This window comes from Bison bison, unplaced genomic scaffold (assembly GCF_000754665.1).
Source record: "Bison bison bison isolate TAMUID 2011002044 unplaced genomic scaffold, Bison_UMD1.0 scf7180017864325, whole genome shotgun sequence".
In the NCBI taxonomy this organism is placed as follows: Eukaryota; Metazoa; Chordata; class Mammalia; order Artiodactyla; family Bovidae; genus Bison; species Bison bison.
In genome coordinates this window covers 6,175,708-6,195,593 of record NW_011494897.1, presented here as the reverse complement: position 1 = coordinate 6,195,593, position 19,886 = coordinate 6,175,708, and the positions used below count along the sequence as shown (strand labels likewise).

Sequence of the window (19,886 nt, the reverse complement as noted above, 5' to 3'; positions counted from 1 at the left end):
GAAGAGGAACTAAAAAGCCTCTTGATGAAGGTGAAAGAGGAGAGTGAAAAAGTTGGCTTAAAGCTCAACATTCAGAAAACGAAGATCATGGCATCTGGTCCCATCACTTCATGGGAAATAGATGGGGAAACAGTGGAAACAGTGTCAGACTATTTTTCTGGGCTCCAAAATCACTGCAGATGGTGATTGCAACCATGAAATTAAAAGACGCTTACTCCTTGGAAGGAAAATTATGACCAACCTAGATAGCATATTGAAAAGCAGAGACATTACTTTGCCAACAAAGGTCCATCTAGTCAAGGCTGTGGTTTTTCTGGTGGTCATGCATGGATGTGAGAGTTGGACTGTGAAGAAGGCTGAGTGCCGAAGAATTGATGCTTTTGAACTGTGGTGTTGGAGAAGATGTTCTTGCCTGGAGAATCCCAGGGATGGGGGAGCCTGGTGGGCTGCTGTCTATGGGGTCTCACAGAGTCGGACACGACTGAAGTGACTTAGCAGTTGAAGAAGATTCTTGAGAGTCCCTTGGACTGAAAGGAGATCGAACCAGTCCATTCTAAAGGAGATCAGTCCTGGGTGTTCTTTGGAAGGAATGATGCTAAAGCTGAAACTCCAATACTTTGGCCACCTCATGCCAAGAGTTGACTCATTGGAAAAGACTCTGATGCTGGGAGGGATTGGGAGCAGGAGGAGAAGGGGACGACAGAGGATGAGATTGCTGGATGGCATCACCGACTTGATGGACATGAGTTTGGGTGAACTCTGGGGGTTGGTGATAGACAGGGAGGCCTGGCGTGCTGTGATTTATGGGGTCGCAAAGAGTCAGACATGACTGAGCGACTGAACTGAACTGAACTGAATAAAGATTTCATAATAATAAATTGAAAATTTTCACTGAGATACAAGTGGATTGCTATTTAAAAATGAAATATCACAGGATTATTAAACAACGCACATCTAGAACTTTCAAGCACGGCTGTCCTTATTTACTTTAAAAATGTCTACTGTGCCAAAACAAAGTGTAACAAGATAGACTTTGTTTGATTACTTATTTACTTTTGTCAGCCTCACAATAAAGGAAAGCTTTTACATTTATCCCACACCCAGTTCCCCTACCCCACTGCCAAATTCTGTGTGTGAAGAGTGGATTAAATGAGATTTAGGCATCAGTCAGGATCTCAGTAGAAATCTGATGACAACTAAAATGGACGATTGAGAAAACTTTAGTGCAGGCACTATTTACAGAGATGTGGGTAGAGTTAGAAGAAGGCAATGGCACCCCACTCCAGTACTCTTGCCTGGAAAATCCCATGGATGGAGGAGCCTGATAGGCTGCAGTCCACGGGGTCTCCACGAGTCAGACACAACTGAGCGACTTCACTTTCATGCATTGGAGAAGGAAATGGCAACCCACTCCAGTGTTCTTGCCTGGAGAATCCCAGGGACGGGGGAGCCTGGTGGGCTGCTGTCTGTGAGGTTGCACAGAGTCGGACACGACTGAAGCGACTTAGCAGCAGCAGCAGGGTAGAGTTAAAGGAAGGCAGCAAGTGATAATAATGGCTCCCCAGGTAGTAACTGTCAGGACTCCTAGGGGCCAATAAATATCCATATATTTGCAGGTAAAGGATGAGAACAGACTCAGGAAGCTGGAGAAAGAACTGGAGTGACAGGAAAGGGCCATTGGATAAAAGCTGTAGCCTTTGGTGGAAGAAGGCCACCCTGGAGCCCAGAGCCTGGTAGAAAGTTCTGAGACTCTGTTCTCCTCTGACTCTTTTATCTCTTGCTGTTGCTGCCCAGGGACAACCAAAAGGAAAAGAGAGAGAGAGAGGAAGTCCACTGACACTGTGAGTAAAGGTCAGTCTAGAAGGATGCAGGTCTGAGTGGAGGAAAGTACAGGAAGTATTTAAAGAAGTAAAAGAAAAATGTGCAACATAAAAACATTAAGGGAAATTATTATGTTGCATTGTATCATATTTTTGTACTTTTCTCTTATTCTCTTATGCTAATAATCAGTAAGATAGCTATGAGAAAATAAAAATATTATGTTGTGAGGTACAGTATATCAGGTTATTTAATGCAGTTCTACAAATTCAGTTCTATGGATAATCCACAAAATGGATACTTAATTCCCACTGGCTCACTATCATAAGCAGTTTGAAGTTTATCACCTTTCTCTTTCCATAATGGTAGAATTTTTAAGGTGTTTAATTTTCACAGGGAAGCTGAATCATAATTGTCCATAAAGCACATCCACTGGGATATATATCTTTGTGCCTCTTCATCAGGTTATGTCAAATTGTATTTCCTAAGGTGCCCAATAGGTTGTCATATATAACCAAGGAAATTCAATACAAGTACAATATGATGTAAATTTAATACAAGGTATCTCTGTGTACACTGAAGAATTCTGTTTACTGTAAGAATTAAACAACAATGCTTTGGTGTGTCATAAAAATAACATGCATCGTGAATATAGATGCTCCAAACATATTTGTTTGTTTTTTTCCAGCGCAGCGTGGCAATGTGAATATCAACTGAGGTTTCCCCCCAAGGTCCGGATGATGATTGAATGTGGCAGATATTTCCCTGTGTGAATACTTGATCCTTCAATTAAAAAGGAAAAGAGAGAACAGCTTTCACAATGTGGAAGAATGCCTTATTACCGGTGTGCTCTCCTAAAAATGGAATCAACGGAATCTGAAAAAAGACTGTGCTTGGGAAATTCTACCTGACAAACTGATGGGAGGTGTTTCATAAAAGTTACACAAGGTTTGCTCAAAACTGTCAAGCCATTTTCCTAAGTGATTCACCAAATTCTAGAATCCATTTCTTCTATGAACTATCAGCATTTGCAGGAAAGAAAATAGATTCATATTCAGGCTATTTAAACTGAGTTCAAAATAAAATGTTAAAACAGTTAACCCTTAAGACAAAAATCAGGACAGAGATCTTAGAAATGTAGACCGTTGGCTCTGAGAATGAGATACTCAACCAGGAAGAGTATCTTAGAAAAATTCTGTATATATTTTCACATGGCTACATGGAATCCTACATTATGAGCATTTCTACACAAAAAGTAGAAGCAGAAAGGGTTTGATGAATAAAATCATGCATTTTTGAGTCATTCACACTTTGTTTTATATTCATTCCTAATCAACTGGCTATCTTGCTTAGAGGAATTAAGTTGCGTCAAAGTGAAAGTGAAAGTGAAGTCACTCAGTCCTGTCCGACTCTTTGTGACCCCATGGACTGTAGCCTACCAGGCTCCTCAGTCCGTGGAATTTTCCAGGCAAGAGTACTGGAGTGGGTTGCCATTTCCTTCTCTAAATTAAGTTGCTTAATATTTATAAATTTGAGTTTCCACATCTGAATGTTGTACCTATTTCATGGGCTAGTTATGAAAGTGATAGTACCTGGCACATAGTTATAAATTGTGGCTATTAGTATTGGAGAAGGCAATGGAACCCCACTCCAGTACTCTTGCCTGGAAAATCCCATGGATGGAGGAGCCTGGAAAGCTGCAGTCCATGGGGTCGCTGAGGGTCGGACATGACTGAGCAACTTCCCTTTCACTTTTCACTTTTATGCATTGGAGAAGGAAATGGCAACCCACTCCAGTGTTCTTGCCTGGAGAATCCCAGGGACAGGGGAGCCTGGTGGGCTGCCGTCTATGGGGTCCCACAGAGTCGGACACGACTGAAATGACTTAGCAGTATTATTAGTATTAGCAGAAAATCAAATACTTCTTTCTCTGCATAGGTAGAGCACTTAATTAGCACTTACCCATACACCTTCATCAGAGAAGGCAATGGCAACCCACTCCAGTACTCTTGCCTGGAAAATCCCAGGGACGGCGGAGTCTGGTGGGCTGCCATCTGTGAGGTTGCACAGAGTTGGACACAACTGAAGCAACTTAGTAGTAGTAGTAGTATACACCTTCATGTATATACATTTAAAATTTTATTTCTCTATATCCTTTCCTAAGATGAAGGACAGCATATACAGTTAATTGGTATGCTTACCACCCATCCCTATAAGTGATATATATTAATATATGCTCAAAAAACTGAACTAAATATTCTTTCAATAATGTTCTATTGTCTTCATGGTATTATGCATAAATAAGCCTGCAAAAATAATCAACTTCTTAAAATTTTTCTATTTTTATTGAAATTATTGCCACTTCCCTGATACATATCTATGTATAAACTCTCACAAAGCTGGGTCAGTATAAAAGGCTGAACTAGGAAAATGTTTCCATAGGCTCCTCAAGCATTGTTCCTTTCTCAAGGAGACCCTGGGACCCTTGTCTAATGGGTGCTCAGAGCTCATGCCCATTCTGTCTTTAGCAGATCATGATGGCAGTGACAATATGATAATACAGCCTCCTACACTGGCATGTAAAGCAGACCCAGCATGGTGTGCTGTCTGTCTCTTTTCAGCAATCTAAGAATCACCAGGCAGAAGAATTCATATGCCAAATGCCTGGGTCTCTAATATATATTTTGAGTCTTCAGCAGGCTATGATGGAGATGCCTTTGCACTCTCTTTGAAACCACCCCACCTATGTTACATAATTATAAGATGTGTTGTCAATGAGTATTTACGTGTACTGTATGTGTATGCTGGTGCTTCTCACATCAACACAATTACTATTTTAATATTGTCCTTGGGATCAGTAAACATGAATCCATCCAATAGCTATTTAGTATCCATCTCCTCCTTGATTGGCATCCTGCCAAACCTGGAGACTAGAACAGCAAACAAGGTGAATAGAATCCATGCCCTCATGTGGGTCACAGTCTAACAGGGTAACTATTTTACATAAATTTACATAGGTAAAGACAATAGAGTATTACAAGAAATTCTAAGTATTAATAAAGGATAAGAATTTAATTTTTATACTTTTAGTATTTTAAAAATATGTACATTCTAATCAGTTTAAAGTGTTACCAAATATGCTAGACATGGGCTTCTCTGGTGGCTCAGTGGTAAAGAATCCAACTGCCAATGCAAGAAACGCAGGTTTGATCCCTGGGTTGGGAAGATGCCCTGGAGAAGGAAATGGCACCCCACTCAAGTATTCTTGCTTGGAAAATCCCATGGACAGAGGAGCCTGGCAGGCTACAGTCCACGGGGTCACAAAAGAGTTGGACATGACAGACACTAAACTACAACATTATGCTAGACAACGAGGAGTACATTTGGTAGAGTCGGATATCCATGCTGATTTTAGCAAAGTAGACCTCAAGTGGGAGGAATAAACATATTTCCAGAATCTGTGACTGAAGCTTCTGAAGGAGATAAAGCTCATGAGAATTTGGAAGCTCTCAAAAGCATAATTCTAATCATGCAATTGTAATCTACACAATACAAGTCACACATTTCTTAGACAGTAACCCTTTGTGCTACATTTCATTGCAGGCTAATGGTATGACAAAGGAAGAATCAAGATCCTACAGAATAAATGGTTCTTATCCACCTCGGACCAAAAAGTAGCTCTTTTCAGAGGTTTGAAAATCCTGCCTGTAGTCGCTGCCTACAAAGAACTCTTCTGCCAGAGGGAATGTGGACAGAAAGGGCTATGAGTAAAGAAAAGGAGCTAGAGTGTCACACCACCATTTTTTGCAGGTGTGTGAAGCAGCAAGTCACCAGAATTAAGCAGGACACATTTGAAGGAAGCAGAGCCTTAGGTGTGAATCAAGTGATAATGACCCAGTACTTAAAGAATGGACTTGGCAGTCTAAAGCAATGAATAGTAAGCAGCATTCTTTACGATAGCAAAATTATGGAAACTTAAATGTCTATCAATAAAAGATGGGTCATATAAGCTGTGGCTTCATTCAGTGGGATTCTACTCTGCCTTTCAAAAGAATGAAGCTGAGCTACACTTAACTGTTATAGAAAGATGCTTCTACCATACTAGGTGAGAAAAGGAAGTTGCACAACAAGACAAATAGTATGAACTCAGGCTTGTTTAACAATTTTGTACATATTTCTTTATTAAAGTTATTAAACTATTAAAAGTTTGTTGATTGGCTTAAACTAATACAGCCCTTAATCTTGATTTTTTTTTCTGGTATATTTAAAGTTTAATTGCATTCTATTATATCCTCCCTACATTTTTAAAAATTTTTGTTGAGAAAACAGAACATGAAATTTACCATCTTAAGCATTTAAATGGACAGTAGCTTTTGAACTGTGGTGTTGGAGAAGACTCTTGAGAGTCCCTTGGACTGCAAGGAGATCCAACCAGTCCATTCTAAAGGAGATCAGCCCTGGGATTTCTTTGGAATGAATGATGCTAAAGCTGAAACTCCAATACTTTGGCCACCTCATGCGAAGAGTTGACTCATTGGAAAAGACTCTGATGCTGGGAGGGATTGGGGGCAGGAGGAGAAGGGGACGACAGAGGATGAGATGGCTGGATGGCATCACTGACTCGATGGACGTGAGTCTGAGTGAACTCCGGGAGTTGGTGATGGACAGGGAGGCCTGGCGTGCTGCCATTCATGGGGTCGCAAAGAGTCGGACACGACTGAGCGACTGAACTGAACTGAACTAATAGTAGTATTAATATTAATTGCAGACACCTTGTGGGGCAAGATCTCTAGAACTTTCTCATCTTATAAAACTGAAACCTTATATTCACTGAACAGCGACTCTCCATTCCCCTCCCTACCAACTCCCAACCCCTGGTATCCACACGGTATGTATTCGACTACTTTAGATACTGCATATATATGGAGTCATGTCATATCTCTCTTTACATGACAGGTTTTACTCAGCATAATGTTCTCAGGCTTCATCCATGTTGTAACATATGATAATGTCCTCCTTTTTTTAAAGGTGGAATAATATTCCATCGCAACATATGCAAGATTTTACTTATCCATTCATTTGTCCATGAACATTGGGTTTCCTCCATCTCTTGACTATTGTGAATAACTCTGCAAAGAACATGGGCGCACAAATATCTCTTCAAGATCCTGTTTTCAATTCTTTTGGCTAAATACTCAGAAGTGGGATTGCTATATCATATAATAATTCTATTCTTAATATTTTGAAGATTTTTCCATACTGGTTCACATAACAGCTGCATCAATCTGCATTCCCACCAATAATGAACAAGGTTTCTGATTTCTCTTTGTCCTTGTCCGCACTTGTTATTTTCTGTGTTTTTTTTTTTTTAACAGTGATAATCAACATATTTTTAACGGAGCACTGATTATGTGTCAGGCATTATTCTGACACAAGAGCAGCTGGGATAGCACTGAACAAAAGATGCCAGAACAAGAAGAGTTCTCTCAGACTATGGAGCATGTCCTGAAGCAAAGAGCACACTTCCCAGCACAAGCTGTGGAGCGGGACACGGCTGCGGAGAAAAGAAGAGAATGCAACCAAATAAAGCAAGAGGCCATTCTCCTAAGCCCCAGGAAAGGATTTTCCCCAGGCTTTAATGAGTAGGAGCTGATTGTTTAAATCAGAATCAGTTATAAAGCAGAGAGTCTGTTTTCTAAGCCATGCTGGCTAAAGTTTACCAATTGCTTAATGGGTAAAAACTGGATATTTATATAACACCTTTAAACTTTTCATATTTTGTCATTATTGTGTTTCAGTTGCTCAGTCATATCCAACTCTTTGTGACCCTTTAGACTGCAGCATGCCAGGTTTCCCTGTCCTTCACTATCTCTCTGACTCAATTCATGTCCACTGAGTTGGTGATGCCATCCAACCATCTCATCCTCTGTTGCCCCCTTCTCCTGCCCTCAGTCTTTCCCAGCCCTCAAAATATATATATTTTGTCATATATAGGTATGCATTTAGAAATATTTCTTATTACAGAAAGTCACTTTACTGTTTCTCAACATTTGTTTCTCATGTTTATAAAGTCCTAATAAAATAATCTCTTTAGGTATATGACTGACCAATAAAGTCAGGATTTTGGAGCCTAGCATGTGCAAAATCAGATAATCAGTACCTGTTACACAGTATGACAGTCTAAATGTGTATATAAACCTGGATATACCTCAACTTTTATTTTGACTGTGCCATAGGCATGTGGGACCAGCCCTAGTTCCCTAACCAGGAATCGAATCCATGTTTCCTGCAGTGGAATCATGGCGATTTAACCGCCGGACCACCAGGGAAGTCCCCAGCACTAATCCAGCATTTTGAAGATAACACGTCAATGGGGTATTTATGATTATTCACATCTTTGGTTGGACCACTAGAATCCACTCCTCCAGTCAGTGTCCCCCAGATGGTTCTAATAATCTGACAGGTTTGATAAAATCATTTGAAAAGGTATCTTTAGTAACATAAGTTTGAAACCTATTTTCCAATTGTATTACTCTTCTGCAGCATAGTCAGAAATGAGAAAGCAACCATAATGCAGCTATATTTTAATATGGACCTAGTTCCATTATGTTTGCACTAGGCATGCTTGTGAAGTTGCTCAGTCATGTCCGACTCTCTGCGACCCCATGGACTATAGCCTACCAGGCTCCTCCATCCATGGGATTTTCCAAGCAAGAATACTGGAGTGGGTTGCCATTTCCTTCTTCAGGGGATCTTCCCAACCCTGGGATTGAACCCCGGTCTCCTGCATTGTGGGCAGACACTTTACCATCTAAGCTACCAGGGAAGGCATGCTTGAGAAGAAAAAAATTTTAAATTCTTAATTCAAATGCAAAATCCAAATTCTATAAAGACCAACCCTAGTCCCAGACTCCGCACGGCTAAAAAAAGTATATTTGGGGAACACATACATTTCAAACAAATACATTTCAGGAACTGACCTGTAACTACTTCTACCCTCTCTGTTGGCATCATCAGAGAGTCAAGACTCTACAGTATGTATGCCACTGATTAAATGAAATTTTCACAAGAAGCAACTAAATGAAATAAGTATTATTAAGTCCCAACAGAAAGTACTCCATTGTGCTAGGCTTCATGAAGGTAAAAAGAAATAAATGATTTGTCATCCGTATCATCATCTCTTAGGGCTTCCCTGATGGCTCAGCAGTAAAAAGTCTACCTGCAATGCAGGAAACAAGAGATGTGGGTTTGATCCCTGGGTCATGAGGATCCCCTGGAGTAGAAAATGGCAGCCCCTCCTTCTTGTCCCATGGAGAGAGGAGCCTGGCAGGCTACAGTCCATATGGGTTGGAAAGAGTCAGACACGACTGAGTGAGCACACAGCACACACATCATCCAGTATGTGTGTTGGACATGTACTCAGATAAATTCGATCCAAGGCTGAATGAGGTGTGTGTCATGATGAAGGCAAGGGAAGAGGTTATATGGTCAAGTGAAGATGGGAAGCTTGATTTACATTCAAGAAAGGGTGGAGTGATTTCATAAAATAGGAGGCCTATATTTAGCCCCAAGGACTGAGTTAGATTTCTCCAGATAAAGATGGAGAGATGGTTGGGATTGTTAACTCCAATTTTATAATCCAAGGAAACTGGGCTTCATGAATTTAGTAAATTTTCTAAAGTTACCCAGTTATTTCTCATCAGAGATAACATCTGAATCTAGGCCTATTTGACACCATACTAAAGCGTTTCAACCCTACACCAAGCTGTAAGTATCCCAGGCAGCTAAAGTGGAAAGCATGCTTCAAGGCTGCACCAATGCAGGTTGAGCTGCAAGTTGGGGGTGATCTGAATGTCTGACTAAAGGATCTGGATTTTATTCTTTGGGGGTTTAGGGGGACATGTAGGAGCTTTGAAAACTGATGAAGTGACAAGATGTCCTCTAACCATCAGATTATCTTTCTCTAGACAATGGACAATTGGAATAAAACACTGGAAAATTTGAGGAGAGTGGGGAGATAAGCAGTGGAGGGAATAAATTTTTTTTTAGTGAAAACTGTTACTAAAAAATATCTAACCATTACCCCACAATAAAAGCTCTGAAAACTCTGATGTGATTAAACAAAAGACCTTAGAATGAGCAAACATGTTAGCAGCATTCTTCTAAATCTCACAAATTCTTATTGTTCAATGAATATATTATAAAGTTGCTTGTAAATATATAAAACATAATACACAAAAATTCTTTGAAATGTAGAAAGTATTTTCTAGTCAACCTAGGATTCTAGGTTCAATGATAGTTGCAACCACAGACTAGGATGAAAGGAAGTGTCTATTAATACTATACAAATCATACAATAGCATTTAAGAGCAATCCAGTTGGGGTATATCATTAACATCTTCATTGCCATCTATGGACTGGAATTTTGGGGCACACAGCATGATAAGATTAACTGTTTAAGTATCAAACAGATACTCATTTTTTTTTTCATTAGGAAATTTGTAATAGTACAGGGATAACTTCAAGAGTAGAGATAATCACTCATTCTAATTATTAGAGCTCTCCATTACCTCAAATATATCTCGTGCATTTGCCAAAAGTTTAATTAAAATGAGATGACTGGAATAATTAATATCATAGTAAACATAAGACAAACTAATACAATTGTAATTCTTTTTCTTTCTTTCTGGATACGCTAAAAGAAGCCATTTAAATTTTCAGTAATGAGTTACTTAAAACAGTTTCTATGATATTAAAAGTCTTTTTGATATTTGTCTTAAAGAGGAGCAAAATTTGACATTATGTAAGCTTGACCAGTGTGGAAAAATGACACTATGCTGGCTGTAAATTAAAGACATTTCCAACAAATTAATAAAGCAATTTCTATCCCAAGTTATTACAAATTCTTTAAATAAGATTTTATTTTAGCACACTTTAACTGGCTGATCTAATTCTCTAAACTATGCAAAGGCAGATATATATCACTTAGAAATATATACAATCCATTTCAAGTCAAACAAGAATAAATGTATATATACTTAATGTATGCATTGTTCAGAAACCTCATGCTGAAATATTTATAAATAACATATTAAAAATACAGAGTTCCAAGTGGTCTTTTTTAAGATAAACTTATTAAAGCAAGAGCATTTTGAAATACAATATGTGCATGAACTTTCTATCTCCCTACTTCTCCAAGAAAGAAGTTATGACTGTCAAAAACAGAAAGTCATTGAAAATATGTCACTCTCACAAGGGCGTTCTTTGGGAATCCTGGTTTGTTCTCTTCACCTCTCCTGGAACATAGGAAACCATAAGATGCAGTACATAAGAACTATCAAAAGGGAGCACTTTTGAGCCACCAAAACCTGCGTGTGAGCCTAAAAACCACAATCTTCCAACTACAGACAATGATACTATCTCAGGTATTTTATGTGCTAAAATGATCATTAAAAATTAAGCACCACATATAAGCTGCCATTTAGAATATTAATTTACCTTTGCTAATCATCTTTTTAACTTGAGGCTAAAAGAGTTCACTTACCATTCGGATGCTCAGGCTCAGTCCAGGAGATGTTAAAGGAGTGAGAGGAGTCTGGGTTCACTCTGGGAGCCGGCACGCCTTCGGGGGTCCTCTCCTCAGTCAGGGCCTGGCTGGCCTTACTCACTGTGCACCCGCCCCCCGTGCAAGCCTGGACAGAGAGGAGAAAAAAGCACATATCACTCTGGGGCCCCGGAGTTGAGATGGGCATTGAAGAGACAGAGTTCATTGTAAGAGTTTCAGACCCTTGGAAATAATGCTCTCTGTCCCCTACCCCCAAATAAATTTGTTTCAATGCTGAGGTGTAACATTTAATTAATTTGCTTTTTAGGACATGAGATAGCTACCTCCAAAAACTAAGTAATAACCCAGAGTGTAAGAATGTATGACTTATATTCCAAGTTAGAATCTAGAGATGGGGCATATATTGACCAAGTGAATAGTCATGATGAAATTATCCTCAGAAAACTTCCTAGAATGACTCAAACAAATACATACCCATGAAAAAATACTAGAGAATGAATGCTACTTCAAGATAAAACACATGATTTCTACTCTCTCCACCCCGCCGAAAAAGAAAGGATACACAGAAAATATGTGAAGTGCTCAGATGCTCGGTTGTGTTCAACTCTTTGCAACCCCATGGGCTGCAGCCTGCCAGGCTCCTCTGTCCTGTCAAGATTCTCCTGTCAAGAATACTGGAGTGGGTTGCCATTTCCTCCTCCAGGGGATCTTCCTGACCCAGGGATTTAACCCACGTCTCTTATATCTCCTGCATTGGTAGGCAGATTCTTTACCATTAGTTGCTGCTTCAGCTCAGTTCAGTTCAGTTGCTCAGTCATGTCCGACTCTCTGCGACCCCATGAATTGCAGCATGCCAGGCCTCCCTGTCCATCACCAACTCCCAGATTTCACTCAGACTCACGTCCATCAAGTCAGTGATGCCATCCAGCCATCTCATCCTCTGTCGTCCCCTTCTCCTCCTGCCCCCAATCCCTCCCAGCATCAGTCTTCCAGTGAGTCAACTCTTCGCATGAGGTGGGCAAAGTACTGGAGTTTCAGCTTTAGCATCAGTCCTTCCAAAGAACACTCAGGGGAAGCCCCAGTAGTGTGAACAATACGTTTAAAGTACGACACAATGTGAAAGCAAATAAAACAGTATTTCTCATAAATTTGCAATGAAGCAGTTGTTGAATGACCATTTAGTGGCTTAAAGGGTGAAGTCATTAACTGATGTGTCAGAGAACTGAGCTTCATCACATGGCTAAAAAACTTAAACTGATCACAGAACCCCTCAATTCCCTAATGAAGGAGGTACAGTAATGCTAGAAATGGAATAATGGATGTTAAGATATTCAGAAACTTCTGTGTGCATTTTCATTGTAAACTGTCAATAATTCCAAATAAATGATTCAGTCTATTAGGAAAATATCATCCCTACATAACTTATTGGATAAGCCTTTCTCCAGAACACAGAGTTTTTCCAGCCTCTATCTGCTAGTAAATTTAGCCATTATGTCTTTACATAACAGCTATTTGAAAACTAAAGTTTTTTCCAGTACCTTTAAAGTCACAACTGTAATTACAAAAACAAACATAAAAATCTTTCAAAAAGCATGAAATTTTATCAAGAGCAGTAAGAAAATGAAGCAAAATCCTAAGACAAAGTATAAAGCAGGTAGTTATTCATTTTCATTGCAGGTAGCTATGACTAATATTAAAAAATGAAACACTGGGCTTGGAGCTTGCTATTCACTTAGATATTGAAGGGATAAAATTTTGATACTTAAAGCAGTTGGTATTTTTTCCTAAAGACAAGAGAAAGCTGATTGATTTTTGAAGGTATTTTCTTATATTGAAATATACTACTTAAAAGTGCTGCTGCTGCTGCTGCTAAGTCGCTTCAGTCGTGTCCAACTCTGTGCGACCCCATAGACAGCAGCCCACCAGGCTCCCTGGTCCCTGGGATTCTCCAGGCAAGAACACTGGAGAGGGTTGCCATTTCCTTCTCTAATACATGAAAGTGAAAAGTGAAAGTAAAGTCGCTCAGTAAGTGTCCGACTCTTCGTGACCCCATGGACTGCAGCTTACCAGGCTCCTCCATCCATGGGATTTTCCAGGCAAGAGTACTGGAGTGGGTTGCCATTGCCTTCTCCATAAAGTGCTGCAAATAGTTTCAAATTCTTCACTAAAAGTGTTAGTGACAGTAAATGGTCAGTAGACATGGAGATCAATTTCACTTATTGTAAGAAGACAACAGGAACCCATGTCTTGAGTATAATTTCTCAGCATAAGCAAGATTCAGAGGAGCTAAACTGTGGCCTGGGCATGAAACTGCATTAAGATTGGGGACCTAATTAACCTCTGTGGTTTCTTCTAATGCTCAGCTGTGGGATGTGCATACCTATGTAAGAAGTAAACCATACTCCTCCTAAGAACAGAATCTTTGCAAATAAAGAGAAGTCAATTGAGCTTGTGATTTAAAACTCTAGCACATGTCACTGTTTGCCCAAGAAGAAACTACCTGAACATTAAAACAGAAAAATTAAGACAAAATATTTCCAGTGTGCTAAAAGTTGACCAGAAAACATAGCAGAAAAAGAGGCATTGTGAGACAGTTATTGAAGGAAAATCATCAAAGGAACATCCTTTTCAGTGCATAGAAAGAGATAAATCCATCCACTTGGATCCTAGATTTTCTTTTTTTTTTTTTCCTTAGGAGGGGAAAAATGTTGCAGCATGTTATTCTGAAACTCAACCCACACTGGGATTTATTTCTGATAGTCTATTTGTCACTATAATTTCTCTTATTCGTGGCCTGAGAATTTCCCCCTGTCAACTCTCCCAAAGAAATTCTGTATGTTCTATGTTTCATTTCATTGTATATATATATATATAGAGAGAGAGAGATATTTAAAACAGAATTATGAATTAAAACTTACTTTGTTTTGAGAACTTTATGGGATAGAAAATTCTGGAATAAATGAGGACGTCCTCTGGTTTGGAAGGACTGTTTGTTGGGCTGTGTCATCAAAGACCCATAAACTAGCAACTTGGTAAAAAAGCCTCTTAAGGATTCAAGGAATTTGGAGAGAATTTTTCTTGTAAATGAACTTGAATTTTCAAAGAGGCTGCTAAAACAACAGAATTACCTGAAAAATATTTTATTTTGTTCTTTTATTTCTCCACATCCCTTTTGCATGCATTTTGAGGGCCAGGTTAAGTAGGGTATCTTAGTTCCTTCATAGAGAAATAAATATTCTTAAAGTTGACTTTTGTTGGTCTAATCTAACTGATATTATCTAAATGAAAATGAACCAATCAGTATCTTATTTGGCCTATCAGCATAACATTCAATGCAATTGAATGCTGATTAAAATTTTGGCTTGGAACAACTAAACAAAATTTTGGACTTGATCAAAGATGTCTTTATGAATTGGCAAGGTCTTTGAAAGCCTCTGAGATATTAAAATAAGGTGTTTCACCCATCTCCTATCACTTTTATCAGTTACAACCATGTTGTTTAAAATTGAAAAGTCATATTACTACCCTGCAATGAAGACTATCCAGTCCCAATAGGAGATTCAATTTTGGTACAATAAAATGCATAACTAATAAAAGTGTATCAATTATTTTTGAAATTATGAATATTAAGAACATCCAAAACTAGCATTTTCTTTTACAACAGTTTGTTTTCAGGTAAGTAGGGTCTGATGATGTTAAGAGTGTAGCATATTTTAACATATGAAGGAAAAGAAAAAGGCCATGTTATCTAGAAATGATCTTTTGAAAATTTAAAGCTTATCATCTCTAAGAATCTGTCCAGGAAATATATTGAACACAAACTTAATCAAGAGGCAAATGTCTAGCAGTAATATGACTATTATCAAACCATATATACCTTGATACCTGCCTGTCTTACTAGCCTCCTTATTTAATTGCTGGCTTACTATCTTTATTAGGAATTATGACACTTTGCAATACCATTTGTTAAATGCAGCAAAATATTATACTATTTTTTCTAGGACAAAGAGCATATATTTGGAAACATGCAGTCCCTAACTCACATTTTACAGCAAGTTACTTGATTCATATCAGGTCTCAGATTCTCTGTGAAATAAATATTCTCAGTGTTCATTCATTCATTCAAGAATCATTCATGAACTTCGTTTCCAGATACTATGCTTAATTCTGCAGGCAGAATTTTGAAATATGCAGTCTCTACCCCTTTGGATTTTATAATATAACATTAAAAAGCCTAAGCTCATGGCATCCTGTCCCATCACTTCATGGCAAATCAAAGTGGGGGAAAGTGGAAACAGTGACAGATTTTATTTTCCTGGGCTCCAAAATCACTGTGGGTGGTGACTGTAGCCATGAAATTAAAAGATGCTTGCTCCTTGGAAGGAAAGCTATGGCAAACCTAGAGAACATATTAAATCGTGACCTAACTTTTCTGAAAAATGACCATATAGTCAAAGCTATGGTTTTTCCAAACCTTTGGAAAAGTCATATACAGATGTGAGATTTGGACCATAAAGAAGGCTAAATGCCAAAGAATTGATGCTTTCAAAATATGGTGCTGGAGAAGACTCGAGAGTCCCTTGCACAGCAAGGAGATAAAACCAGTCAATCTTAAAGGAAGGGCTTCCCTTAGCTCGGTTGGTAAAGAATCCACCTGCAATGCAGGAGACCCTGGTTCTATTCATGGGTCAGGAAGATTCACTGGAGAAGGAATAGGCTACCCACTCCAGTATTCTAGTGCTTTCCTTGTGGATCAGCTGGTAAAGAATCCCCCCCACAATGTGGGAGACCTAGGTTTGATCTCTGGGTTGGGAAGATCCCCAGGAGAAGGGAAAGGCTACCCACTCTAGTATTCTGGCCTGGAGAATTCCATGGACTGTATAGTCCATGGGGTCACAAAGAGTTAGACACCAATCAGACAGGACTGAGTGACTTTCACTTTCAATCCTAAAGGAATTCAATTCTGAATATTCATTGGAAGGACTGATGCCGAAGCTGAAGCTCCAATACTTTGACCACCTGATGCGAAACTCATTGGAAAAGACCTTGGGAAAGGGATGAGGGCAGAAGTGGGTGACAGAGGTTGAAGTGGTTGGATAGTATCACCGACTCAGTGGATACGAGCTTGAGCAAACTCCAGGAGATAGTGGAGGACAGGGAAGCCTGGCATGCTGCAGTCCATGGAGTCGCAAAGACTCAGACACAACTTAGCGACTGAACAACAACAGGGAAAACTACAGGAAACCACATGAAGTAACATACCTGCTCCAGTCTGGAGTAAATCATATGGAGCCCGCATGTATTTTTCTCTAATGCCTGCCTAAATGCTTTGTATTTGTATGTTTTGTTTCCTAGTCCTCAGTCGATATGCTAAGATTATCTACAAAGGCAGCTCCACTTGGCTGAGAACCTGATCTCCATCTATTAATCTAATGACCTTGAAAGCCAGTTATCCTGTTGAAAGCGTGAAATATACACGAGTTCCTCAATTAACCAAGATGAACCTAAAATGTTCTGGTTCATTTAATTTACCTGTTAACAGAATTAAAGTAAAAAACCTTTTAGTTGAATACTTTCTGAAAATACGTCAGTGTATATTCTGCCCTAAAAACACAGTGAAATCAAAAATAATATGAGCAAATTTACTTTCCTAACAAGACTTAGGGCAAAGACTCTTGCATCTTTATGACATCTTGCATCGACATTATTCAGTGGCTGTCAGGTCTCCTTTGACTTCACAGAATATTATTTGGGGTCAACTTTGTAGCATCATAGAATTTTAGGGCTCAAAGATACATTAAAAATCACTTAATTCAAAGTCCTAATTTTAGGCTTGAAGAACATAAGACTCAGTACAATTAAGTGAATTTTTCAGGTCATTCAGTTAGTGGCAAATCTGAATTAATATTCAAGAAAGTGGACTCCCAATCTAATTGTATTTATTTTTCAAGGTATTACAGACTTACAAAACATAGGAGATTCAGGTGGGTCTTCATTTACTGTGCAAAATATCCTAAAAATTGTCTGTGTTTCATACTCTTGGCCTCCTTCTAATAAAAGCCAAGAGTAACACAATTTCTGTTTAATTTTGGTTGTTTCTAAGCAACAGGGGCTTTTCTTATTTTGATATCACCACTGTTTTGAAGTGATGTGGATTTCTGTATTAGCTTTTGAAAATCAAGTTAATACACTTCTTATATCTTGGGCGAAAAAGCTAAGAAATTAAATTGCTGATTCAGAAACCTATCTGTGTGCTGAACACCTAGGCGCATGGAGACAGTTCTGAAAAGAATTTTTAACATTGTCTGATTGCCCTTGTTTTGTGGTGTCAGGTCAGACAGTTAGCAACAGTTGAATGTAGTTTATTTTCTCGTGGTATAATATTTAGAGCATTCAAGAGCATGTTAAGTAAAATGAATGCATACACAGTGTCTACATAAATGTAAATTTATTCATAATCAAGAGCAGAATATTTTCTATGGCATTTATCAAAGCAAATATCCTTATATAGGTATTGCTATAAAATGAAGAGTGTGTTTAAAACAAATAGGGACAATCTCATGTTTATATTCAGTTATTTTCAGATATGCTATTAAACTTAAAAAAGATTATATTTCATCAAAAAAAGAAAGGAAACTACTGAGTATAAATTCCACAGTAATATCAAGGTCTTTTAAAAGATCTTTGTGTAAAAGTACTATTTTGCATTAAAAAAATGCTATTGCCTGTCTAAACTATGTTGATTCTAGGGTTTTATTAAGTGACTGTTATTTTGAGATAGAAATGTAATATAAACCAGAATATAATAACAATCAAGAATACTTGAGGGTCATTTAAATCTTAATTTAAAAATATAAGACCTACATGTTCATACCATGCATTGCTTTTTGAATGAATACAAGCCCCATTAGGAAATAGCCCTAGTAATCCAAGCATTTTCTGAAAAGCCCTCAACAATTATGACATTCTACAAATAATAAAAAAGAAATAATTTCTGATAATCCCAAATTAGATTTGGAAAAATCTCCTGTTTCAGATGGTTATTCTATCATTTTGCATAACAAAATATAAATACGTAGGTATTAGATCAGCAATATTTTCACTTTGCACGTGAAGCAAGTTTTCAGTGTAAATAGCAATACAAGAGACTTTTGTTTTTTTTTAAAGTGAGAGATGAAGAGAAGATGAGACTAAAGAGAAGCCGCAAGGAGAGTGATGAGGACAGACAAAGTGATAAAAAAGCGAACTTACTGCCAGTTTGATGAGATATTTATTACCAGGTAAAAGGTACTGCAGAGTGTGATCCTGAAAAAGTTCTGTGCTGTTATAGATGACATCCCAAACTGTAAAATCATGTGTGTGATTTGAAATATATAACATATAGCGCTCCAGAATTCCATTTACTTTTCTTGGTTGTTTCCACCTGGGAATAAAAAAAAATATAGCATTATAATCATCATACATTCAAGTCAAATCTGAAATGTGCAGGATTTTTAAAAGACACATACAAGCTTGGATTTATGCCATTGTAAAGAAACACACTGAGAGCTCAACAGTAATTCACTTAAAAAATACCAAGTAGTTATTAGATGTCTACTCTGAATGGTACACAAATAAGACATAGTGCCCGCTTTCTAGTTATTTATCATCTTAATTAGCTAGTAATACAAAAATATAGGAGCGAGTGCTTGATTTTGAAACCAGACGGTGGAACAACAATTGGGAGAAGGAGAATGTCTGAGAACTTCTGAGAAATGAGAGGGAGAGATAACTGTATAATTTTCATGTCGCAGTTGTCTTGAAAGATGCAACAATCTAACACAGAGTTTCAGTATGCAACTACTAAAGAAAAGTTGAGATTGGAAAGGCTCAAGTAAGGAGTCAATTAAGACTCCTGGAATGAAGCGACCCACTACCTGGATACATAAAATCATATCCTTGGTGGATTGGAATTGGTAGGCAGAAGGGAAACTAAAGGGTATTCCAGATGAGGGCTACAAAGTGTCAGGGGGAATGTGTAGCACAAGTTGTGGAACAGACAGAAATTGGTAAATTGAGAAATACTTAGAGTAGAGGGAAATTTTTAAGGTATATAAAGTGGGCTCAGCTTGGGACACAATGAAAGCCAACAGGGGAGTTTACACTTGGAACAATGGGATATGAAGTCCCAGTGTTTGTCAGCTTGAATGAGCATCATAGTATCTTCAATTCAAACTCTTTAACTGGTGAGAAAACCAAGATGAAGAGTGATTAATGTAAACAAGTACTAACTAGTGGGAACAGAGGTCTGTTAAGCTTCAGTTAAGTACTGCAATATACCTTGTACCTCACATATTAAGAAATGGATAATAATCGGTATTACCAAAAATTATCTGAACATGCCAGTATATGAAAGCATCTCTCTGACTTCAACTTCAGGGGAGCAAGACAGTTCTATTTTATAATCAAAAAGAAAAAATAAATTATGCTATTCCAAATTATTGCAAATAATGCCTCACATAAA

General features: G+C 38.2%; 1 protein-coding gene across 1 annotated transcript in view; it reads right to left on the bottom strand.

The window, feature by feature from the left end:
- Positions 1-19,886, bottom strand: part of USH2A (Usher syndrome 2A (autosomal recessive, mild)) — a 939,168-nt gene that overhangs the window by 428,084 nt on the left and 491,198 nt on the right. The window contains exons 34-35 of the mRNA XM_010853294.1: positions 18,635-18,806; positions 11,363-11,510 (exon numbers count right to left, since the gene is read on the bottom strand). Coding sequence (XP_010851596.1) covers positions 11,363-11,510; positions 18,635-18,806 — 320 coding nt within the window. The remainder of the gene's footprint in view (positions 1-11,362; positions 11,511-18,634; positions 18,807-19,886) is intronic.